This window comes from Megalops cyprinoides, chromosome 2, assembly GCF_013368585.1.
Source record: "Megalops cyprinoides isolate fMegCyp1 chromosome 2, fMegCyp1.pri, whole genome shotgun sequence".
NCBI classification, from domain to species: domain Eukaryota; kingdom Metazoa; phylum Chordata; class Actinopteri; order Elopiformes; family Megalopidae; genus Megalops; species Megalops cyprinoides.
The window spans coordinates 47,838,824-47,864,311 of record NC_050584.1 but is presented as its reverse complement, the minus strand read 5'-3'; the positions used below and the strand labels follow the sequence as shown (position 1 = coordinate 47,864,311).

The following is a 25,488-nucleotide window of genomic DNA, read 5'->3' as shown; positions in this document are numbered from 1 at the left end:
TACACAAGCAGGTCTGAAGGAAAATGATGTATCACTACCAATGATCACTACCTTTACCCAAAGTAAGTACAGACACTATCGAGGGCCAAGCAGGAAACATTTGCACAAAATCGAAAGAGGCAGACTTGTCTGACTTATTGATTTGGCTTTATTTGCTGGAATCTGGTGGGATAACCTGGCAAAAAAGGGAAGCTCACACTTAATGAGTTAGCGGTTGTCAAGACTATAGAAGGTTTGAGCTTTTCTACTGTTCAGATTTCATTGCCTTAGAGGGAGACCAACTGACACAAAATTCACTCATTAAATAATTCCCTCAACCCCTCACCACACCATTCACTTTTATCTTGAGTGAAGTTTTTCAGGCCTTTCAGCTGTATCTGCAATTAGATTGCTACACGATGGCCATATTGTTTTACTTAAAAACTACTGAGCAAACTTCTTAAAGAGCTGCACAGTGATGAATTTTAGGTCTAGTGAACTTAAAGTTCATGAATGAATTTCAGACACTTGATCCAGCATTGTGCTTGAAGGTTTTTCAGTCATTTTCAATCATTTATCATTATCAGTCATCATTTTTCAATGGATCTTATATGATCAATAATGTTGGCATGCCAAATGTAGTACTAATATGTCAATAGTGAATGAAATTGGTTGATTTGCATTTTTACCCACTGACAGTTTCAAAAACCCATGTGAATCTAATTTTGATAGTACATGAGTGCTGTGCTTTATCACGTCATGACCAGACGACATATAGCCAACACATATTTGTACTAAATTTGAAATCCATAGACCAAAAAGCGAGTGAAATGGGCTTCTTTGCAGGTAATGTATGAACATGCATAAATGGAGTGACCTGTGACTGACATATTGCTAGATGTCCAAGCAACTCTTCCATTCTGTAGAAATGATCATGTAAACCATGTTTTGTGCAAATCAGGTCAATATTTCATGAGATGTTATTCTCTCTCTAATGCACCAGCTATACAAAACCACACACTTAAACATGGCGGAAGAAAGACAAAAAGTAATAATAAGGAATATGCAGGTAAATTTTCAATTCAATGTCAAATGTTTGATGGATTTCTACATATGAAAAATGTCTGAAAATCAGCACATGCTTGCCATAGTACACAAGTGTTTCACTAAAGCTGTCCCAAGGGTGTGGGACTTACAGAAGGGGATCTTGCATCTTGGAAGCTTGGCTTCCTAATAATGTAGAAATTGTGGTACAATCACTTTTATTATGTGTAATTTTTTTTTCCAATTCCTGGCTTAGTGATAGGGATATTCTTGTTTCACTTAATGAAACAAGTTTTTTCACATGTTTTTTTTTTTTAAATAAAAAGACACACTGCAGGATAAAGACATGAAAGACCTGTTTTAGCTGAAGACGTTGGAAAATTTCATTCAACACATACTACTGCACATTGCTGCAATGGGGTGGTGGTTACTGGAGTTTGTCAAAGTGCATTCTGAGGGTATTCTCAAAGGCGTCCCTAGGCACTAGACGTTGAGCAACAGTTCAGCTGCTGCCAAAGGATTCCTTTTATTGACCCCTCCCCTTCCCCCCTAAAGTTTTTCTCCTTCATCTATATCCTCAAAAATAAACTTGGATTTCATTTACTCCTTTCCAGCACCTTCTGTCATAATCACTGCTCTTATGTGAAGGTTTGTGTGAGTGTCCCACCTCACATCATTCCCACTGTGGAGAGAAAACAATAATGCCCCTGTAGAGGCAGAACTAAGAATGCATGGGAACTGGAGATGATCAATGTCACTCTGACCCCAGCTGACATTTTCAATTATGTGAAATGTATAAGCACAACAAAGGTGTGATTAATGAAATGTGTCGCCAGCAAAGGCTTGCGCATCAACTCATCCTGCATTTGAGAATTTAAGGATCTGTGCGTTGATAAGTTGCATATCATTTTGTATTATTCTTTTGTGTAGCTGACAGACCTATCCAGAAAAAAAACCTGCACAATCTCAGGGCAATTTATAACATGTACATTCTCCAACCAGAGCTTAACACAGACAATTTGTTTTAAACAGTTTTCTGAGGAATTCAATAGCAGTGTTTGTCTTAGAGTGCAAAACCACAGCTCCACACCTTTTATGCAAAAGGTCTTCAGAAAGTCACCGCATGCTCTGTCTAGAGCTTGTTGAATGGCAACAAGACAGACCTAAACAAAGACCGAGCACATTTTAAGGAACCTGTGACACCAGTAGTATATTGAGCGTCCTACAGAGACAGAATTAGCATGTCTGTTGACTTGAGTAATTCTTGATCTCTTACTCCTTCTTGTTATTCTACTATTAATCAACCAATATATATGTATATATCTTTCATTTTCACAGCAAATAATTCAAGACCAATACGGTTTTATTTTCTTCTGAAATCAAACATTAAATATGATTTGTAACGCTGTGACAGTTCATATGGTTCTGATTATGTTTCTAACGAGAAGGGAAAAAAATCCTTTGAAAGAGTGGTGTTGTGCTGGAAGCCAAACGTCAAAGGAAAAGCCAGGACACAAAAGGATTCTTGTTCTAGAGCTTTCTGATTGGCTCGAAGGCTGCTTTCAGTCACCAGAGCTCTGTGTGGGAAGGGAACTCCTTGTATAAATACCCCCCAAAACGCCATCAGACACAGTTAAAGTGTGTTTCTTTTCAGACCTGAGAGGAACTGGCTGTATTTTCCACACAGAAAAATGGTTAGCCGGTAAGTGATTTAATGCATTTTTAGTCTTATGTGGACTTCATGCACAGCTGAATTGATCGAATTTAATGGTATGCTGTACACTAAAATATTGATGTCAGCATTAGTTACAGATGTGAGTAAAATATGTAGTAGGAATTGAAATAGCAGGGCTTCATCAGTCAAATACATGTTTCGAATGTATGCAGACAACCACAGCTGATTAAATTGTGACGCTGTCTTTTTTTAAGAGAGAAGTCATAAGATAAATATATTTTTAACTTCCTTGAAACTTTTTAAGGGTATCTGGTGGTGCAAACATTTCAGTAAATGAACTATTTGGCCATTTCTACAGCCCACACATAACATGAATAGACCAATAAAAAAGTTGAAAGTAGTTTGTGTGCTTATTGACAGAGAAAAGTAATGCAGCTGTGCAAGTTAGTTTTATTTCCCTTCCTATTTAACAAATCAGTCACATCCTCCTCCTCTGAATGCGTGCGGGGGATCATGCTGCTCTTTGTTTTGATGGCAGAGTTGAACACCCTGCTGGTGGTTACAAGAAAATCTTTGAGACGTGTGAGGAACTGGCAGAGCCCATTCCTGCTCAGGTCACAGGTCTGTCTGGATGACTTGCCCTGTACTTCTGTTCCAGTAATGTGTAACTGCTTGGGGGCTGCTTTGCAGACTGTTCACTCACCAGAGAGGTTTATTTAAAAAAAAAAAGATGCAATTGCTTAAATAATGACTGAAGAGATGACAATTTTTTGGACATTGAAGTTGTGAAATGCTGACCACATAGAAGTGCAATTTGATTTTTAAAAGAATTACTCAGTCTTGATTTGAAATAAAATGTGTTATAATACACAAATGTTTTAAACTGATTGGTGCCATGCTGCTGAATACAATCATCCTATGAGATGTCTGTAACCTATAGCAGAAAGTGTAAATTGTGTGCTGTTTTATGAGGGACTGGTGCCTTGTTTATGCACTGGAGTGAGACGAGGCATTTCCAATGTGTCTGCAGGCAGAATTCCTCCATGGCTGAAGGGAAGTCTGCTTCGTCTGGGACCTGGCCTGTTTGAGGTGGGAGATGAGCCCTTCTACCACCTCTTTGATGGCCAGGCCCTCATGCACAAATTTGACTTCAAAAATGGCCAGGTCACCTACTACCGAAAGTAAGACTGTTTTTCAGCGCTAATGAATTTTCATGTGTGCAGTGTATATGCTGTATTTTTATGTATTTGTTCCACAGTTGATTCCTCTTTGAATTTTTTGTTGCTATTTCCTGCAGGGAACTCAATTAATTATTAGTAAATCTGTAAGTCCTCCCCGACACCTTACTCTGTTGTGAGAGGGTTTGTTAAATTTTCCTTTAAGCTTTTAAATGTAATTTGATACTAACGTCTAAGCCTTTCGCCTGGAGGAAACTCAGCGGGGTATGTTTCTCATTAAAACACTGGACGAATGTCTAACACCACTGCAGAGAAACACATCGGTCTTACAATCAATGCAAGTGCCTCACAAAGTGAAGAATTTCTATAGTCACAATCCACCTTTTTCAGACTGAAACTGGATTTCTGCCTCTTTAAAAGTCCTCTTTGTGCTGATACTGTAGTATCAGTCACACAATTTGTAGGAAATACTTGTGAATAGCATTATGTCAGTAATCCCCCTTGATGCTGATGTATTAGGCCCTTATTCCCACCATTTCTTTGCCTTTAGTCCTATTTCTTCCTTTCTTTCATAGTTAATAGACACCGGGAGATTGATTATTGAATTAGATGGGCAGTTATTTTACTGCTTAATACACATTTGCAGAGTAAAACAAAGCTATATGACTGAAACTAAACACACACACATATACAGTATATACAGAGGATGGTATAAGATTCCACATGAGACCAATTGTCAGAGCAATTTGACCTGTATCCATCAAAAAACAGCTACATATTTAAGCAACATTTTATTCTAAAAGTTAATAATTAAATGCAGTGTGAATATGTATTTTGCTTACATTAGTGTCATTTATTTCATTACAAAGTTTACTTGCGATTGCAGATTTGTGAAAACCGATGCGTACGTCCGGGCCATGACAGAGAAGAGAGTTGTGATCACCGAGTTTGGCACTGCTGCCTACCCAGATCCCTGCAAAAACATCTTCTCTAGGTCTGTCAGTGTCATGTGTTTATCTCAATAAACCCAGTATCAGAGGCAAATATTGAAATGTGTGCATGTGCCAACACATTAAAGAGCATTGCATTGCACCGATTACACTAATCTGATTACTTATGTGACTCTTTGCATGGCATTTGTGAGTTTCATTTCGTTTGTTGTCGGTGTGCAGGTTTTTCAGTTATTTCCAGGGCATCGAGGTAACAGACAACTGCCTCGTAAACGTGTATCCTATTGGCGAGGATTTCTACGCCTGTACGGAAACCAACTACATCACAAAAGTCAACCCAGAGACCCTGGAGACTCTGAAAAAGGTGTGTCCTCCCTTTCTGCTTCACATTCTCAGAGACATGATTGCCATGACACAAAGTAAAACTTCTGTGCCTGTGTCCCCAGGTGGACCTGTGCAATTACCTCACCATCAATGGGGTGACAGCTCACCCTCACATCGAAAACGACGGCACAGTGTACAACATCGGAAACTGTTTCGGAAAGAACATGACTCTGGCCTACAACATTGTCAAAATCCCACCCACACAGAAAGGTCTACTGGGGTTTGCATGCTCACTGATGTGAGCAGTATCATGATGGATGTCTTTTCCTTTATCCAAATCATGTGTGGAGTCTTTACCTCAAAATTGTGCTGTCTGCTTTTAGACAAATCGGATCCCATTGAGAAGTCCAAAGTGGTGGTGCAGATTCCCAGCAGTGAGAGATTCAAGCCCTCCTATGTCCACAGGTCAGCAGAGCCATGTCACGTCATACTTCATATCTGATATATTCAAATGGGCGATTCTTTTTCCTCCACATTGAAAAGATGATGATGATGCAGATGTCCAGGTCTGTTGTATCAGGAATTGTACTATTTAAAGTGAAGATGACAGACCTAATTGTTTTCCCTTGATTTCTTAGTTCCAGTTCATTTAATTATGGTCCAACCCTTTCTTGTATGAAATGACAATAATTGTGCCTGACTGTTGCCAAGGGCTGTCTACTAAAGGAAACCTGTGGAGACTGAGCAATTCGTTTGATTCCCTGGAAACCCTATCTGCTTTTCTGTAGGGCACAAACAGGAAATGTAGGAAGATGGATTTGACAGAGAGTTGCCTGGAGATTTCTTTATACAAACCTTTGAATATTAGTGTTTCTGTATAAATACTCTGACAACTTCATGGCCACCCCTCTGTGCTCCCTCTTAGCTTTGGCATCACAGAAAACTACTTCGTCTTTGTCGAGACTCCAGTGAAGATCAATCTGCTGAAATTCCTGACTGCCTGGAGCATCCGCGGCAGCAACTACATGGACTGTTTTGAGTCCAACGAAACCATGGGTGTAAGTCAACAATCAGAAAGAACAGACCTTTGCTTCACTTGGCTTTTGCATCCTGCACAGAACAAAATTCCTGCCCCGTGTTTTAGTCCAACCAGAACTGAAAGTGAAGCAATACAGAAGGTTTTATTAGAGTGGAAAACATTTTGTTTTATAGAGGTTAATGTGTACACCTTCTCCTTCTTATGCATCAATACTTGATTTTCAGTGTGTGAAATAAACTTTTGAAACTTATCCTTAATTGCTTTGTAGACATGGTTTCATCTGGCCAGCAGAAACCCAGCAGAATATCAAGACCACAAATTCAGGACCTCAGCCATAAACCTCTTTCATCACATCAACTGCTATGAGGACCAGGGCTTCATTGTTGTTGACCTGTGCGCCTGGAAAGGGTGAGGGATGGCCTGAGATACAGAGTGACTCTGGAGCATCTCATCGAAATACTGAGCCGCTGCCTCTTCTCTCCACCTGTGTACAGATTCGAGTTTGTGTACAACTACCTGTACCTGGCAAACCTGCGAGAAAACTGGGAGGAGGTGAAGAAAGCAGCCATGATGGCTCCTCAGCCGGAGGTGCGCAGATACGTCATCCCCATGGACGTGCACCGGGTAAGGCACTCAGATCCATTCATTCATTCCATTCCATTCCTTTAGCAGATGCTCTTATCCAGAGCAACGTCCTGCGCAATAGAACATAAGTGCATCCATTCAAGTTGAATGAGCAACAGTGTCAGACCAGGCTAACAACACTCCCAGACCAGTGAGTGTGACATTAAACTATTCAAGCCCTACCCTAAGTTAACTTGTGCAACCTGACTAGACAAGGGAAGCCAAGTATACTACCACACATCAGTCACTACCATATATCAGATTGGTTCCTGTTGCTGTTGGGGTGAAGTGTATGTGTTGGATCATGCCAGAAAAGCTTTCTTCTGTCCTGCAGGTGGAGCAAGGGAAGAATCTGATCTCCCTGCCCTACACCACAGCCACTGCTGTCATGCGCACTGATGAAACCATCTGGCTGGAGCCTGAGGTGCTGTTCTCTGGGCCTCGTCAAGGTAAGTGTACCCCCTTTCTCAACATCTTTTTCAACACTAACTGATGTACACCTGGGCCGATCTACATTGATTCCACACCAATGGGCTAATTTTCAAAATCTGTTCTTAATCGGGTCTGTGAGATAATGCCTTTTTGTGACTTTACTTAATTTCAATTGTTCTTTCAGCCTTTGAGTTTCCCCAGATCAACTACAGCAAATTCTGTGGAAAGAACTATACCTATGCCTATGGCCTTGGTCTCAACCACTTCATCCCAGACAGGGTAAGTGCAGTATATCCAGCATGTTCTTTTGAAGATCTGAATCTTAAGAAAAATACTCACCTATAAAGGTAACCTCCTTTTTGTTTTAATCGTCCTCAGATTTGCAAGCTGAACGTAAAAACCAAGGAAACCTGGGTGTGGCAGGAGCCTGACTCCTACCCCTCTGAGCCCCTGTTTGTTCAGACTCCTGGTGGCACGGATGAGGATGATGGTAAGCAAGGGACCTGGGTAGTGTGTGTGGTTGTTTTGATTGTGGAGCCATTTCCATGACAGAGGTGCCTGCATTGTCTGTGTCTAACCGTTCTTGTAAGGGTCAACAAGCTGTATGATGACATTTTGTGCATCGAGAGTCACCAACAGCATTCTGTGTAACTTTTTCATCTCTCCAAGGGGTCCTGCTGACCATCGTGGTGAACCCTGGGGCAGCTCAGAGGCCAGGGTATCTCCTTATTCTCAATGCCAGGGACCTGACAGAGATCGCCCGGGCGGAGGTGGAGGCCATTATCCCTGTGACCTTCCATGGAATGTATAAGCCTTAGAACAGTCTTGCCAGCACAGCTCGGTCATTTCACTGCTTCAGAGGCCATGCCATGCAGATGTTTAGCCTACCAAGACAGCAGAGGACACTTGTGAAATTCCAAGCCACAAGAACTCAAGATTTTATGTCATAAACTTCTTTCATTGTTTTGCAGAGAAGAATCCTCTTCAGCCTGTCAGCATATTTCATTACCATAATATGCTTTGTGTTGCATAAGTGATATCAGATAAGAAGTATTACAGTAATACAAATGTCCTCAGCAGCAGGGAGTCAATTGTAATAATCTGAATTTACTGGATGTAACGAAACTGATTATGCTACTTGCTAGGTAACATCATCACCGTTTCTGGTAATAGACCATTTCCACTGAACTCTTGCATTGCAAATCATTTATGACAATTAATACATACTTGAGATAATGTTGTCATTTCAATCAGCAAGAATGCAAAACAAGTACAAATATTACCAGTGATGATGCTGCCACATAGGTCCTCACAAGTTTCATCATTTTCTTAAACTATTTACCAGTGAGTCTAAATTGTTCCAAAGTAGTTCCCTGGCACATGCCAGATAAACAGGATACTTTAGAATAAAACGCTATGTTCTCAGTAGACTCCCGATGCTACCTTCTCTTTCACAGCTTTGTTGGTGTAAATTTTCAGAGAAAGGTGGCACAAGCTGATAAGTGAAGCCCTTGTAAGATGTCTGCTATGGACAAAGATCCTCAGAGACCCACATAAACACTGAATGAATAAAATAATTCTGAAAGATCTACTCTGTTTTCAGTTTCTTGGTATAAAAGTTGCTGTAGTATTTTTGTTTTTTCTATCCTTGATTCAGAAATAGGCCTTGAGGCGTTTGCTTATGTGTCTGTCAAAGTGATAAAAGGAAGTGAGACAGAAGTTAAATTATCAGTCAACGATAACATATCTGACAGCCGAACATTTAAATAAGCTATTATCTAAAAACATTTACATTGTACAGTTTCAATAAATCACAGAAGTTTTTCCACTGAAAAAGAACAGGCACGATCTCTTTACATAGTGGCATTTTACGTCTTAAGACACGCACAAAAAAAGCACACAACCATAAAATGATTTAATGTTTTAAAAACTTGTATTTATTCCCGACGTCTGAAGGACCCTGAGTCAGTGTGGTCAAAATCAACAGACAAAAAAAAGATATGACATTCAAGTCACATCATAATATATGCAAAACTCTTCTTTTGTGATACAAAATTGAGTCATTGTTAATGTTTTTTGCAACAATACAAATTCAAGTTCAAACATGGTTAAAATGGAAAGTGCAGCACTGATGATGAAGTTTGACAAGTCTCCTCAATTGCCTTGCCTTTGTTAGAATTAGCATATCTAAGGCAGCATTAGATTCTGAGCACTGGGGACCTTCGCTTTTCCGTGGAAAGCTGGTATTCTTGTTGCTTAATGATCTTCAAACAGTGTCCCAATACCTGGTGAGAAAGACAGAGGATGGAGTGAGGTCTTAAAATAATATGTTACACCTTACAAGTCACTTGTTTCTTAGAGTGAAAACACACAGGAAACAATTCTTCAAACTTTTTTTAACAAACAAGACATAGATGAGATAAGTAATGCCTAGGCAGCCTAGGCTACACAGTAATCTGAGAATTTATGCTGGTTTGTATTTCCATCTGGAACCTTCCCAGCCGTTGCTGATCAGCTGACACTGTATAGCTTCTCCATTTGATTACCTTCCTTGTGTCCTGAGGAAGAATCACTCCATCATCCCATAGCCTTCCAGAGGAGAAGAATGCTGAGCTCTCCTCTTCCAGTCTAAAGACAAATGACACTCCATTGCTAAACCTTCAACAGCCTCCTATGTTAGCATGACTAGCACAGAATGACTGCTCAGCATCTGCCTTCAAGAAACATTTGAAAATGTACTCTTTTTGTGTGGGTCAAGAGGTTCAAAATAATAAAAACCCAATTAATTACCATGTAAACCAAGTTAACAACTTTCAAATCAGTAAATTATTCCTGGCGCTCACTTCTCGTCGATGGTTGTGACCTCCACATCCTCTCCTGCCAGGGCTCCTGAGTGTCCTGGGGCCAGCAAAGACACTCTGGCATTTGGCCACAGGAACAAAAAGTTGGGGTCAAATGCCCTTCCACACTAAAAAATAAGAGACAATTTAAAGATGCCTATGCTCTCCTTCAGCAGGGGCAGCCGAGATAACAACATGGTGGCAAGTCATTCACACTCAGCACGTGTATTTATACTGTAAATATCGCATACACCTAATATCTGCATACCATAGCGTAACTGTCAGCACCATGGCAACCTCCAAAGACCACAGTAATCTTGGGCGTGGAGGCACACGCCACAGCAGACATCATGGATCCCTGGGCCTTCAGTCTGTTGGTATGTGAGTCTGCCTGGTGGAGAAAGGCAAGTTCAAATATATCCTGCTCCTGATTCGGGTTTAATAACTGGTTGCAAGTTTTGAACATCTTGTAACATGGACAGTAACCATGTTCAGGTATTGAGAATGGTGCTTAACAACTGAACATGCTTATAAAAAGCATATACTGGCACAGATAGAGGCTCTAGCGCTGTATAGGCATGCTGGTGTTCTACAGGAATTTCTGCATTACATATTACCACTGGTACTCTGCAATGCTCTACAGAAACATGAGCAGCACAGTGGAAGAGTTCAGGAATACTGATAGTGTTGTACATTACTACTGGCACTCTGTAATACTCTGTAGAAACAGCAGCATTTGGTGCATGATCAGGAGCATCAGTGCAGCTTTACCTGGGGTGAAGACAGTGTCAGCGCTGGGCTCGGGGAAGTGTTCTGCAGGAATATTAGGGGGATATCTCGCTGGTCACACAGCTGAACAAAGTGGCAGCCTTTCAAAGCAGCTTCATACAGCAGCTCCCCGTTGTTTGCAACAATGCCGACCTGATGGCTATAAAAACAAAAGAGGCCATTTTGTGTTAACGCTGTATTGCTCTATATTTTAGAGCACCAAACACACTCAAAACTACAAAACAGTCTGTTTCTCCTGCTTTTGGAGTATTACACCAATTGTACTACTGTTGTTCTCTAGTACACCAGACAGAGAATGAAAGAGCATGAAAAAAATTGAAGGGAGGCTTTCCCACAATTGGTGCTGTCTCAAAACCTCCAATTCTCCTTATCTCACCACCTGACCTGGAGCACAATAACATCTCCACATCCAGAACATTCCACTGCCATGGCAACCAGTTGGTTTCAGACAAGCTCTTTGTGGGCGGAGAACAGAGAAAAAAAAAAGGGTACACAAAAGATTTTTTTTTTACACAAGTTTTTCTTGTTTCTTTGTTTTTGTTTTATTTTTGGGTAACATTATATGCAGTATATGAAAAAAGAAGTGTGTTTTTGTTTACTTTTCTATACAGTTTCAAAAGCACTGAACCACTGAGGATTTTAAACCCAATATTGCTGGACCCCAGTTCTCATTCAGAAAGACTACTCATCTTAAGCTGGCTCTTACTTCATCGTGAAGTAATACAAGACAGGACTGGTCAGACGACTTCAGCAAGATAATCTGATTAGCCAAATTAATTGGGTTAACCATGTAATCTCCTAGACTCTTGCTTTGGACTGTGTTTTAACATGGCCAGGCAATCAATGAGCTTCAAAAATGTTGACAAAGGGGTCAATGACATGGCAAAAACATGCATTAACATGTGTGAAGCAAGAGATGGATTTGCGAGTCACATGACTGTTTAAGTTTGCAAAAATATGTGGCTTAGGGAGAAAAGTCTAGATAAGAAAACAATCCTCTTCATGTTCCCTCCTCTCCTCAACAGGGAAAAAAATGCCACAAAGAGTTAGCGGAAAATGTGTAATATTGTGTAATGCTCAATTGAAAAAGTGTAATACATTGTAATACTCCCTGGTATGTTATATATTCATTTACACACACCTTTATCAACTGATGGCAACACAACACAATGTGGGAAATGTGAAACAACCTAGAGTACTTACCCCTCAATTTTTGCAAAACCCGTCACAAGTGTGGTTCCATAGCGAGCTTTGAACTCCTGAAACTTGCTGCCATCTGTCAGACGACTCAATATCTACAAGTAACAGAAAATGAATTTGTTACCATTGTCAGCCAGGCCTGGTGCTTCAGCACCAGAGCGACTGTTATAGAGAGTGCGTGCTTCAGCGCTGCCCTCACCAGTCGGACATCCAGGCTGTGGCTGTAGTCCCGTGGAGCTAGGCCCTTCAGCTCCTCCACATCGTGCAGTGGGACCTCCACTGAGAGGGTCTCCTCTTCAGGCAGCTCAAAATTGAGGGTGGAGATGATGTTTCGGGTATAGTCAAAGGCCTCCGTCTCCAAAGCAGCAAAATGGTCTACACAGCCGCTCACCCTAAAATAACACAGCAGTTAAGGTCAAAGGCCATGTCTCATCAGAGGCCACACCAGTGCAGAAGATCACTGTGTATACATCTGGTCTGTAGCTTTCTCAATCTTGCAAGAGTATCTTGCGCTTGTGCTAGATTTCATACCTCTTTGCTGGTCAACAAACATTTGCAATATGCAGACTCACAATATTCACTGTATGTATATGTATAATATAAAAAGTTTAAACTGTATTTATATCACCAGACCCAGTTTAGAAGCAGTGCTTTCCATTCATGTGTAGAAGTCATTCACCTCATCAATATCGCTGCTTGCATTTTGGACTATGATTTCCTATTTGTCCCTGTAGAACCCTTTTGAAGTTCTCTCATGAGTACCTGACCCTTCCTTCACTCACTCTGCGTGTAGCCTAGCTCCGCCCAGGTCCTCTGGAGAGACTTCTTCCCCTGTGGCTGCCTTTACCAGTGGGGGCCCGCCCAGGAAGATGGTCCCTATTCTGTGCACCATTACAGCCTCCTCGGCCATGGTGGGGATGTAGGCGCCGCCAGCTGTGCATGAGCCACACACCACTGCCACCTACAGGACACAAAGTGATCTGCCATCAAAGCCCTGCACTGAATAACAGTTACACAACTAGATTTTTATATTTGCTCTCAAAAATAAATGCAAAGGGACAATCATGGAGGACCGGACTGAATTATATGTTTTTTTTTATCACACCTGTGGAATCTTCATTGCAGACATAATGGCTTCATTGTAGAAAGTGCGGCCTCCTTGGTTCTTATCTGGGAAGATTTCTGACTGTTGATGGAATGAACAGATGAGAAATTATCATCCAGGTGGAGAATTTCTAACTGCAGAATTTTGTAGACTTCTGACTCTGTTACCTGAAGGGGCAGGAACGCACCCCCACTATCCACCAAGTACACACAGGGAAGACGGTTCTGGATGGCCACTTCCTGGGCTCTAAGCTGCTTCTTAACAGTGATGGGATACGCAGTGCCACCCTTCACAGTGGCATCATTGGCAATGAACACACACCATAAACCGTTGATTTTACCAAGGCCTGTAGAATTAAGGGAAGAAGGGGGGTAGAGATGAAACAGTCAAGATTTTAGCATTGCTTTAATATTGTTGAGACACCCTTTACTTGGCTCATATCATGGAATCTCCTGATAACACTGATATTAGGGTATCTGGCCAGCATTAGTGGAATCCATGCTAAAATCATTACTAAAACTGCCAGAGATGTCAAGTAATCAACACATACACATACATGAAGAAAAACTGTAAGAAAACTATGAAAAATAATAACGGTAATATTCATTAGGTGTTCACTAAGAGCAGTATTAACAGTAGAACTAATACCAACAGTAGGGTTGGTAGTAGTAATGATAATCACACAAGTAATATCGATTTTCACTCCTCACTTGTATATTGTGGTAGCATACTTTAAACAGACAATATCCTCTCCTACATGTGCTCAATGAATGACTAACTTGACCGCACTTCAGTCCAGACACCAGAACAAGAAGGTACACCTCACTGCCTAAAGCCAAAGATGCACACAGACAGCGGCGTAATGCTTTTCTGTCTGCACAGCAGTTTCAGACCATGTGCAGAGATGGCGTGAAATCACCTGTCACACAGCCAGCTGAGGGGATGTCCCCGTAAGGCAGGCCCAGGCCAGCGAAGGGAGAGAGCTCCAGGTACTCCTCCTGATCCAGCAGCAGCCGCAGTCTCTCCCGTACCAGAAGCTTCTTGTTTCTCTGCGTGTGCCTTGCGATCGCACTGTCGCCCCCACCCTTTCGCACCTTCTCTGTGCATTCAACATACCTGCAATGAGCCACTGGCATTACAATCTACAATACCGGGCAAGCCACAATGACAATGACAAAAAGTCTAACATAAGGAATATTACTGCCACTATTGTCACCTATTTGTATAATTACATAGATCAACAATAGAGTCACAACACATACACTGACTGATTCTGATTTTAGTTAAAACTTCCAAAAATAGAAGGTTAGACCCAGGTATGTTAACTTACTCCACAAAAAAACTGACAACCAGAAAACAGTGACTTATCCTCCACCTCTATCATTGAAAAATAGTTACCCAAGATTTTTTTTTTTTTTTTTTTTTTGCAGTCAGGACCGTTGTGTAGATCCCCTTGTGGCTGAGGGAGTACACAGATAATGTTTCATGTGAAGTGAAAGTGAAGGAAATTTTTAATATTTGCTTAAATGGTAGTAAAACCATAAATGTAAATGCATGTGGTCTGATTTGTATTCAGGAATGAGGTGTGTTTTTAACAGACTGTCAGTCACTTGTAAAGATGTGCAAGCTTTGCACTGGTCCTGACTACTCCTGTGTACATGCTGGGAAGGTTGTGCTGTGTTGTGCAAAATGCCACCAGTGACCTTATGATGTGATGTAAATTTTGTGTTCAGGCAAGAAGGACGGCGGTTACATGTCCTGCTTAGTGCGTGTTCAGATTGTATTTTGTGATTACCCACAAGTGCAAACATTTACACTTACCTCTGGTGACAAGCTATACTGTTCCGTAGATTTGCCTCAAACACATGCCTGTGAATTGGCAGAAGTGTTCCGTCTAAAACTGGAAATGCGCTTGGCAACCGCCTTCTCCGCACACCAGTGCTCATGAAACATGTTGGTGGCTGCTGATGGGTCCGTCCTTGCATTATCTGTGCCAAAGGTCGCAATTGGCTTACTGTTGATATCCATGTGTGTGCGCAGCGCTCCATACACCTGTGTTTCGTGGTGCACTTGAAGTCACTGCTCCCTGGTTGTGGTTGAGGAAAGGGGTATGCCGAACATAACCCTGGTGTGGTTCTCAAGCTCCTGCCAGCAGCGTCAAACAAAACAAAATTAATGCATGCGCTCCATATAGCAGCGCCAAATGGTAAACAACTGCGCGTTGTGTTCTATGGGGGATAATAATGTGCAATGTAGCTAAACTCAGCATGCTGTCTTAAAGCACGGTTGACAATGATTCGCTCCGTCGCTCTCACATTAGTTATACTACGACGACTAGTAAGCAATTTATTTTACTACTTTTACAAAACAACCAATACAAACTCCGAAACATTGACATCTTGTGGCTGGCTACACTGACTGGGAGCTCAACCCGCTTACTAACGACCAATTACAAAGGTCATCTTTTTGTTATCCCTGACTTCAAGGCAAAAAGACAGACGCCATAATGCAACTAGTTTCTGCAGTAAAGTATAAAAACAATAACAGAACAATATATAGGTATTCTTAACTGAAATGCTTACCTTGCCACACATCTGTACATAACGTACTGGGTAGCTCTTTCGGTTGTTACAAAGAAGTCCTCACAACTACAGACTTGAGCGTCACAAGAAACACAGATCGGAGGGAAACAAGGAACTCTCCATCGATACGCTAAAGATATGGAGCTTAAACGGAAAACATTTCTGAAGCGGATAGGAGGTGCAGTATCCATAGAAAAACGTATATATTGATAAGCAATAAGCATATATTTACTGTCAAATAGTCTGTCATTAATTTAGTCGTTTTATATATTTCAAAAAAAATTCTCAGCAGATAAAAGTCTAACACATAAAATACGTTCAGCTATTGTCACTTTAATGAGACATAATAGACTGGGAGATAATGATTAATAATAACTTCATAATCTGGTGGCATTGATCAGACCGTCCTAATGTGGATTTTCGAGAAGCGCGCCAGAGGCGCCCTGAGTCATAAATACTTTGTCCGAGTTTCAATGCCGTATACCAACACCCCTAGGTGTTAGCGCATAATTACCACTAGAGGGCGCCATTAGCCCATTAAACGCTATACATACATGGTTAATTGAATGTAGTTATTTATTCAGTAATGTTAATGTCCCCTGGAAATGTCCCACATACGTTTTTCGTGGCTATTTTAATAATAAATGATGGCATCTAATGAAGTCAAATCTTATATCGACCAGTAACTTCTGTGTCACCTCTGAGAGTCATGTCTGTACCATTCCCTGCTCAGAAAAAGCAGTTCCATGGGGGTTCACCTGAAATAATACCTCCCATCAAAGTTACCATAGAAAGAGGGCATGCCATGATTCAGAGCGGATGGAAGCTGCCATTATGTGTTAAAACTATTCTGTAATACGATTGATGAAGCTTGTGTGTTTGCTTACTCACAGTATTACAAACATACAAATGATTGATGCAAGAGCATGAGTCATAAAGATTGTATTTGATGTGCTTCATGTTTTTACATTCGCCTTGAGTCATGGACTACAATCACAATTGCGGAATGCACCATGAGGAAAATAAGACTTGGAGTTAGTATAATCGTTTTGCATCCTGTTGAACCACATCTAAGCAATTATTGTGATACTAATTAATCTATCACGGGTTAAATATTATATGCTGTAGCTTAGCCTATACGTTGTATATGTTGTATGTATATGGTATATGGATGAATCAGCGAATTCATTGGTACAGATGTTTCAGGGAAACCCTTTCCCTTAGTCAATTTTCGATCTATTATTTTGGACAGTGGATAGTTTAATGGTGTATCAGGTCAAACATCGAAATAATTACTGAGAACACCACGCCACATTTTGTGCTTCCTTCACATTTTACCTCACCAACTGTGATTTGGATCAATTATTTACCTTGAGATAGATACTGAATTTTAGGTCCATAGTTTCAGTGAGGCATATGTCCGCGAAAGAGATAATCCTAACTGAACCCCTCACCATAGACTTCCGCCGTCACTAAACTACATTTCTGTATAGTATTTTAGGCATAGACATTTCAAACTGCCCTGGTAGGCCTGTCTTATGCTTTCTACCATAATGTGATAAATGCAGCATCGTATTCTACTGTCTTTACTTGGTTTTGGTTGAAACAAACTGTTTATGTATAAATATCAAATCCATATTCATATGATTTTTAACATTCATTGTGTGTTTCAGAGAACATTACCCCACGTGCACTTGGACTTTCCAGTAACCTTATTGTTTCATCAATCAGTTTCATTCGTTTCCAGTATTTTCGTAGAAACAGAAACCGTTATATTGTGAAAAAAAACCCGAAATCTTTACTGTACAGTTTAATCTTGGTGTCCAAACTAAACTTCAATTCGCCCCAGATTTACAACAAAAAATGGTTTAATTACTTGAGATGGAAATTAAATATTGTTGTTTCACGGAGCTGAAAGTGGTATTCCATTAGAGGATACGGTTTATTACACTATGATTTAGTTAGCCTTTGTGTTTTTGTTGTGGAGGAGTGGTCATATCCTGGTTGAATACTGGCTGCGATCACCGATTTCGTGGAAGAACCTGAACCTCCCGTTTCTCTGTGTCCTCCAAGATCCCAACTTCCTCTGCGAGCGCTGAATGAGACAGACGGCTCCGCTGAACTGGAGTGGAATCAACAGCGCCAAGAAAAGGACACGACGGCAGACGGCGGTGGGAAACGCAGCCTGATAGAGTCGAGATCGGAGGATACGCTGACAATCGGGGAGTTTTGTCACAAGAGGTGCAATTAGCAATGAGTTGGGGAACGGAGCTTTGGGTAAGTGCGAGAGGAGTCTTTGTCTTTTTTTTCTCCAGGTGTCTGTCTTCTCACTGAGGCATTAAAAGCGCAATGGCATGAATTAATTTGGTAAAGGTGTTTCAGCGCTGTGTTAGCTAGCTAATGGAATGGTGACAATGCAACCACCTTTACCTTAGAGACGATAAACAATAGGCGACTCGATGAAATGGTTTTCGTAAGCTGTAAACATTCACGGGTCTTGGCATTAAATAAAATGGATTTTGGATTTTGGCAATGATGGACATAGCTGCGTCTTTCCAAGCTAATTTTCTAAAATCATATGCCGCCCGAAGGGCCATTCACACCCAGTTTCGGATAGAAGGGGGTGGCGGCAGGAGCCTAACGTTAGCTTTGTGTTTTCTTCAGTTAGCAGGCTAATTCGCTAATGTGCTATATTTTTCCTAAATAATTGCACTGGTTTGCACGTGTTTAGACACTGGGTTATTCGAGACACTGCATCGGTTGTTGTGGTTTGAATTATTTCCGACGCCGTAGCTGGCTAGGTAGGCTATTTCGTTTTTGTTGTTGCTTCTTCGCTCCCTTAGCCGTCTCAGTTAGGTGAGTCGATTGCGCAAGTGTAATCAAACAATGCAATTAGGAATTGAGCAAAGCAAACATTTCCTTTAAACTGTAAAATAACGTTTTTAAATGCCATTGTATTGGCTACACGAAGCGACTCTTTCGAGTGTTATTATGTGCCTTCCATCGTCAAATCCTACCAGTATTGTGTCTTTGGCTTGCCTTTAACAGTATTTGTGGGAATTTAGTATGCTAATAGGTAGCTATTTTACCAGCTAGTCTTGTCTTGTACATAGTTCAGGAACCAGTAATAGAGCACTATGATGACACAATCAGGAGTCATAGACACTTGACTATTGTCTTGCTTTTAAAATGTCACGATTTCGTCAAAACCATAGACAATGAACACTCGGTATTTCAGTTAAAAGGGGTGTTGCCCAGAATTCGAGTGTCTTGCTTCTCAGCCTCCAAAAGGTCCCCGTTTTACACCTGCTTATAACGCACTGCATTTGAATCGGATTTATTTCTAATCTTAACCGATCAGCATACAGGTTCTGTAAATGATCGTATATGATTCGTTACCTCAGAGGGGCGAGATTTTCCCTCGATAGAGTTGTAGCAAGACAGCGATTCACGTTACATGACGTTATGATGGGTAGATCGAGGTAATGTACTGTTGATCGGTCCGTTTGTACCCGTTATTTTGTAACAACCCGTTTGGCTTCTGTTTAGAACAGACTTACTGCGGTCTATGTTCGGGGATCGATCGTGTTGTTTTAAAGACATTTCACTGAAATAGATTCAACACTTTAATGTAGCATTTAGCATTGTTTTCTTATGACATCATGCTATTATAATTAACCATTGAAGTACACACCGACCCCTTACTGCCCACAACGGGCAGTTGTATATAATATTACGGCAATAATTCTTTGGAAATTGAACTACTTGATAGTGACGTCTGTCTGATCTAATTTCCAGGAATGTGGTGAATTGACATTCAGCTCAGTTATTTCATTTGTTAGCTCAGTGAAGAATCTTTTCTGGCAAATCTTGTCCAGTCTTGTGATTCAAGCAGGGCTCAATTATTGCTTGATCACGAGTGATGAATGTAGGATTTGAAATGCATAATGGATGCTTGTAAACTAAAGAAGGTTCCAGAAAATGTTTTGCCTCTTGTACTTGCAGAAAAATGTATAGATGTACTGTAGGAAGATGTGTTGTTTGGGAAGGGGACATAACTGTCATTCAAATGAAGTGTTGTATGTACCTACACGTTCATCAAAATGATCTTAACAAGAAGGCACACCTTTAAAATAAGTTTGTTTTGAAACCTAGAAACGTTTTTTGAAAAGCTTAATGAATGACACATGTAAATATGTTGAATCACAGCCGTCCCTAAAGGTACATGAAAAATCCGTGGCAAGAAACTGGCATATAGTGTACTCACACTACATCTGAGGGACTGGAAACACCCTCTACTTGCATTATAGCTAAAAGATGCAGAGGACTCTATCTGTGTGTCGTTGCTTGTCTATGGTGCAAAACTAGAAGAGGAAGAATAGATTTTTTTAACATTAGACCTTCTTTCAAGGTAAATACATTATATTTTTATAGAGAGGTTTAAATGAATGATTTATATGTCATCTTAAAGAGTGGCAGCAGCGGCAGTATGCATGCTGTTGCAGTGGGTCTTGACATATTTTGGTGCAGAGTGACTGCATTAGTGGGATAGATGAGTGGCATTATCAGTAGCAGGCTCTGTGACATGTTGGATGGTGGGATTATTGCCGCTCATCATCTACCCAGATCTCAGGGATTATCTGTCCAGTTCTCAGCATGCAGGCCTAAAACCCCTCTCTTTAATAACATGCAGCCTCATCCTTCTGAAAGTTATACATTTAGGTTGTCTCAATACACATTTAACACTGCACATATGCAAAATTTGTATTTTTTGGTCCCTGAAGTCTCGAGGCCACAATAAATTTCACTTGCTTTTTCTTACATTTTGTTAAAGAAACCCGTGATGGCTGGCAGTGACACTCCATAGGCAGAAGCAGTTTATTAATATATTTTATATTTAGTGTTGGTTATTTTACATAATAGCTGTAACATATTTTGTCACAGTTCATATTAAGGATGCTGAGTTTATTTTCTGCTCACTGTAGTAATCTGTATTTGCCTGTAATAAGCTTTGCACCAAAGTACCAACTGTGTTTAAAGTTTCCTACAAACGGTACTGTTTTTTAAAATCGCAAGCGAACATGTAGCAGGTGAACTTTACTTACAGCATGAGTAGGCTATTGCAGAATCAGTAGTTGCAGTATTGTGTATCACCATCTCAGAACTTCACAGGTATTTATAAACTCTATGGTGTTGTCCAGTGGTCACTGGTGCTTCCCTATGAGGTGGCTATAAAGTACTGAATTTAACTCCAGCACACACAGAGTCACAAAACCTTCCTAATAAGCCATGTTCGGATTGTTTGTCATGCTAAGCATCATTGGATGGATCAACCCTCATGCATTCAGCTCAGTTAGATCATCACATCATCTGCTTCTGTATAGCCTGGTTTTTGGGCTTGGTATGATTGTCTTTTTCCATTTTGTCTTGCTTCCACGGTGCTCTTGCTGCATCTTGCTATGGTTCTGTGGGATGCAGCTTGCAGAAAACATGGAGTTTGTCGTCACACTGCAGTCTTGAATGGTCACTGGTAGTTGGCAGTCTGTCATGGCTCCTGAAACCTGACACTGAACATGTAATATTTCTGCATGTTTTCTGAACAATTACCTTTGTTTTTGAGTACCTGACACATCACATCAGCCATACTCTAAAGCCAATGTGCAGTTTCACTTTGCACATGCTGAACAGCTTTGCCAGGGTTATGTAATACACAGGTGCTTAATTAGTATGTATTAGTATACACTGAACTCTCCATTTTAAAGTAAAACAAGGTTGTCTGACAGAATGTGTCACAAAGGCCTGTGACACACAGGGAGTGTGACACAGGCAAGCCTCTTTGTGCTTTAAAGGAATTCAGAATACATTCATTAGATTCTATATTAGTTACTTAATTCCTGTGGAACATATCTGGGGCAGCTCTGGTGAACTTGTGCTGTTTTAATTTCAATAATTCTGTCTTTAAAATTGTCACTGATTATCACTTGAGTTGGGACATCACATCTATTTTCTTTTTAAAATGGATGAAGGGAGCCTAAGATGATACGCAATAACTGATGTTAAAAAGTTTGTATGTTTCTCAGTAATAGCGTTTTGTTCATTTGCAGTAGGTACCTTGCGTTTTATTGAAAACATGGTTGAACTTGGTGAAAGACCTTGTAGTGTTACCAAATGGTCACTATTGTAACCTCACTAACTTGCTAACACGGTTTAATTATATTTATGTCTTCATGCATCTCCAGAAACTTCATATTTCTGAGTTGATTTTTTTTACCTGCAACGATAACAGTTAGCACAGTATCTGCCATGTTGTTTGCTTTGTCTGTTCATAATCAATGCGCCACAGGTTCGGGGGCTGTTTGGAGGCATTTTACTGGGGATTGGGTAAAGGGGAGGTCACAGTCTGTCAGGCATGGTGCCAGAGAAGATCTCTGAGAGCTTCCATTCATGGCCTGGATACCTTAATCCTGATGTGAACACATCCTTACATTCATACCTGTGTCTGGCTTCTCCTGGCCTGCCAGCTCGTTGGATGGGACTGTGAATCGAGCTGGTGTCTCAGCTGGGGTACCTCGTGTGACCCCCTCATACCGTGCTTTTTGAGGTTGCCCGCAGAGATTGTGCAAGTACACCAGTTTATTGTTCAAATGGAAGTCACATCTGTATTGAAAAAGGACTTCCTCATATGCAGCAAAGATACTGTCAGGAAAAAAAAATGTCCCTTGTGATGCTAGGATCTGAGAACAGTCTTAACTACTGAAATGAAGTTGATTCTCTGAAGTTCAAATGAGGACACAAACAAAATGTGATCAGCAAAATGGAATTTAACAATGTAGCCTGTAAACCCCTTTGCAATGCAAACAAGCGATAAATCTCTTCTGTATTTTGTCAATGACGTGGACTGTAGGGGTGATTTTTGATTTTTTTGATTGATCAATTTTTCTTTGACTGTTGTTTTCTATAAATTCTGCATGCTTAACACTCATAAATTCTGGCATAAATAAATTTTTTCCATAAATTCTGCATATTCAAGCTGTCTTTATAGCTTGATTATGATATGTATGGGGATGATTGTTTGTGTATGTGTGTTGTGTGTGTGTGCATGTGTGGGTATGAATATGTGGGTGTGTCTGTGTGTGTATGTGTATGAATATATATGTGTGTGTTTGAGTCTGGCTATGCATGCGCGTGTGTGTGTGTGTGTGTGTGTGTGTGTGTGTTTGAGTCTGGCTGTCTGGCTATGCGTGTGTGTGTGTGTGTGTGTGTGTGTGTGTGTGTGGTGATGGTGGGGTTGTGGAGGGGTTGCAGTTGGCCTTGATTAGAGCAAGTTGTGCAATCGGGTGGTGCTGAGAGATGTGCTCGGTGAAGTGAACGTGCAGCCAGGCAGCCTCTTGGCTGAAGGTGGACGTGCTTGTGGAAGTAGGCCGCTGGCTCCATCCCCATGGGGGCTGCAGGATCGGCGAGGGGAAGCATGGCTGAAGTCATGCAAATTACTCAGAACAAAGGGAACGTAAAACAATCAACAAGAAAGGGGAAGTGGATTGTGAATACCGAACAAAGAGGGAATCATTTGAACTAGAAAGGAGAGGCTTGTTATTGTGATCTCCTGGCCGTGTTTCTTTTATTCGCGTATGATGCGTGCCTTTTTGCGGAGATAGTGAATTGTATGCATTTTGTTTGTTTTCCCACTGAGTCTATTTTTACGCTCAGCTGAGTCACATTAAAGCTGAGATTTGGTTGGGCAATCTTGCGTTTTTGTGGTGAGTTATGTGATTTGTTATTTGGCAACTGGGCCTCTTAATATCGGAGACGCAGTGAGAAGTTGAATGTGTTGGCTCTTGATTTTTGTGTACGTTGCCTTATAAGCTGATCTGACAAGACCCGTTTTACCTGTTGTCAGATGGCCTCTTTCAGAGGCACAGCATGCGGCAGCATCGCCCTTCTGTGCACTGCGGGGTGCGGTCAGATCGGGTCCCTCATGGTGGTAAAGGACAATCCTGGAGCCTGGTCAAAGTGTGTGCACAGTTTTTTTTTTTTTCTCACTGCTATGTAACCAGCACCAGATACATCTGTTTTGATCATGATTTCGGAGAATGAATCCCTCCCACCAGCCTTTTTTAGTTGTTGTATCAGCAGATCTTTTTATGTAACAGCGTGAATCCCGTGCGTGTGAGGATGGTAGCCGTCTGAGGTTTTGCTGCGTTGTGCTGCTCAGTTTGAATCCCACAGTCACTTTTTTGTTTTGAGTCGGCTCTCTCTCATATTCAGCTATGAAGGAGGAAGCAGAACAGTGAAGCAAAACATTCAAGACCACGCCTTTGTTTTTTGTTTTTTTTGCTTGTTTTTTTTCCCCAGAACTTTGAACCACCTCTCATTGTAATTGACAGGCAGTACTCATGACTCACTTGAAACTTGTAGTAAAGTGGGTGTGAGGGAAATCTTTCAGTCTTAGGATGGGGGTGATTTCAACAGCAAGCAGATCTTCCCACTGGGAGGAAATATGTTAATGGATAACTAATGATCTCCGGGTGTTTTAAGGGGAATGCCACTGTAGCAGAAGCAGGCCTTCATTTAAGGCCTTTCAATTGATGCTAATCCTCAGGAGTTGGGAAAAAAAGCCGGGCAGCAGCCATGTTGTCGACCACCTGATCCCTTGCCCCTTCTGATGTTACTCTAGCACACAGTTTGGCAGCCAGATACTACAGTGTGTGGTCTAAAGACAATGGTGGCTTTGGGTGAGTAGCGAGAGCCGGGTGTATGTTGAAGGAGTTGTGCTCAAAGAGACCCCAGTCTGTATCGGCCTGTAGCGTTCCCTTAGCGTCATTGAGACTTGTGTTTAATCGCGTTGAATACAGTGATCCCATCTTTCTCCATGTGGTTTTATGTATTTATATATGTGGGATATAAAATACTCAGTGAAGTACCATTATTTTGTTAGAAAGGCAGGACATTACTCAGACTTTGATCATGAAGGTAAAAAAAGTCATGTGTAGGTGATGGGTGCACCTGTGGTTTTCTTTCCCTTAGCTGTCAGCGCTGGATACTGGAAGTCCATTGTCTGGCCTCTCCCAAGTCTGATTAATGCTAATCTTGGCAGCCTAGGGCTGTGTCAGGTGAGGGCAAGATTACTGATAATCACACTCTGCCAGTCTGGGTTAGCTGTCAGATTGCCAGGGAGGGTGTCCACTGACAGCAGTAGAAAGCGGAAAAACCTGTGCTAGGAAGCACATGGTTTTAATTTGGGAAGGATTTTTCAGGGTATTTTTGTTCAAATTATAGAGATACATTACGTCTGGTTCCTGAAGTAGAAACGAAACGGATGAAACAAGGATGTATAGTTTTGAGTTGTGCTAGCCTGTCTACAGAGCGTCAAGGTCTACAGCTCATAATGAAAGGGCCGATTTCTGTTGTCTCCAAACTATTTTCAGTTCAGCATAGCCAACCGCATGAGGACAGTTTTGCATCCTCCCTCTCAGATCTGCATCTGACTGGGTCAAGTTGGTTTTGTGTGTTTCTAGCTCCTTTCCAGGTGATAACATGCCTGTTCAGCTGTCTTCCTGTCCTGTTATGTTGTCACATTGCTCTAGTGAGAAGGAGGAAAGCAAGGGGTCTGCTTTGTGATCACTCTCTGTAGATCCAGACCAGTCGAGTCCCGTAGCAGATATGGAGCAAAGCTGTGTGACCAGTGGTGGATTGTGGGAAGGAGGAAGTGCTGTATTTTTTCTTGTTA

At 41.2% G+C, this 25,488-nt stretch overlaps 3 protein-coding genes across 4 annotated transcripts in view; 2 read left to right on the top strand and 1 right to left on the bottom strand.

The window, feature by feature from the left end:
- Positions 1-2,714: 2,714 nt before the first annotated feature.
- On the top strand, positions 2,715-8,793 carry LOC118773028 (retinal Mueller cells isomerohydrolase). The gene is made up of 14 exons (XM_036521765.1): positions 2,715-2,725; positions 3,237-3,319; positions 3,729-3,879; positions 4,763-4,870; positions 5,049-5,190; positions 5,273-5,420; positions 5,534-5,615; positions 6,076-6,208; positions 6,458-6,597; positions 6,684-6,813; positions 7,148-7,262; positions 7,430-7,524; positions 7,624-7,735; positions 7,915-8,793. The coding sequence occupies exons 1-14, from the start codon at positions 2,715-2,717 to the stop codon at positions 8,061-8,063; spliced, it is 1,599 nt and encodes a 532-aa protein (XP_036377658.1). The 3' UTR covers positions 8,064-8,793.
- A 401-nt stretch (positions 8,794-9,194) lies between these two features.
- Positions 9,195-15,832, bottom strand: si:ch211-198n5.11 (methylcrotonoyl-coenzyme A carboxylase 2). Its single transcript, XM_036522089.1, has 13 exons — positions 15,762-15,832; positions 15,001-15,324; positions 14,099-14,295; positions 13,347-13,525; positions 13,180-13,260; positions 12,857-13,035; positions 12,274-12,466; positions 12,078-12,169; positions 10,857-11,013; positions 10,354-10,476; positions 10,089-10,213; positions 9,792-9,873; positions 9,195-9,530 (listed from the first exon to the last, which is right to left on the bottom strand). Exons 1-13 carry the CDS (start codon positions 15,779-15,781, stop codon positions 9,444-9,446), a joined length of 1,839 nt encoding a protein of 612 aa, XP_036377982.1. The 5' UTR covers positions 15,782-15,832; the 3' UTR covers positions 9,195-9,443.
- Positions 15,833-17,823: 1,991 nt separating this feature from the next.
- The window catches only part of fnbp1l (formin binding protein 1-like), a 52,238-nt gene continuing 44,573 nt past the window's right edge, over positions 17,824-25,488 (top strand). For both annotated transcript variants that reach the window (XM_036521977.1, XM_036521976.1), the window contains exon 1: positions 17,824-18,038. In XM_036521977.1, the coding sequence (XP_036377870.1) occupies positions 18,015-18,038 (24 nt within the window). In that variant the 5' untranslated portion in view covers positions 17,824-18,014. The remainder of the gene's footprint in view (positions 18,039-25,488) is intronic.

Coding starts and splice junctions, on each gene's coding strand:
- LOC118773028 (XM_036521765.1), top strand. Junction 3,320..3,728: donor CATTCCTGCTCAGGTCACAG/GTCTGTCTGGAT, acceptor ATGTGTCTGCAG/GCAGAATTCCTCCATGGCTG. Junction 6,814..7,147: donor TCCCCATGGACGTGCACCGG/GTAAGGCACTCA, acceptor TCTGTCCTGCAG/GTGGAGCAAGGGAAGAATCT.
- si:ch211-198n5.11 (XM_036522089.1), bottom strand. CDS start 15,781: ATGTACAGATGTGTGGCAAG. Junction 11,014..12,077: donor GGTTTTGCAAAAATTGAGGG/GTAAGTACTCTA, acceptor TTGTTTTTATAG/CCATCAGGTCGGCATTGTTG. Junction 9,531..9,791: donor TTCCTCAGGACACAAGGAAG/GTAATCAAATGG, acceptor CTTTCTCACCAG/GTATTGGGACACTGTTTGAA.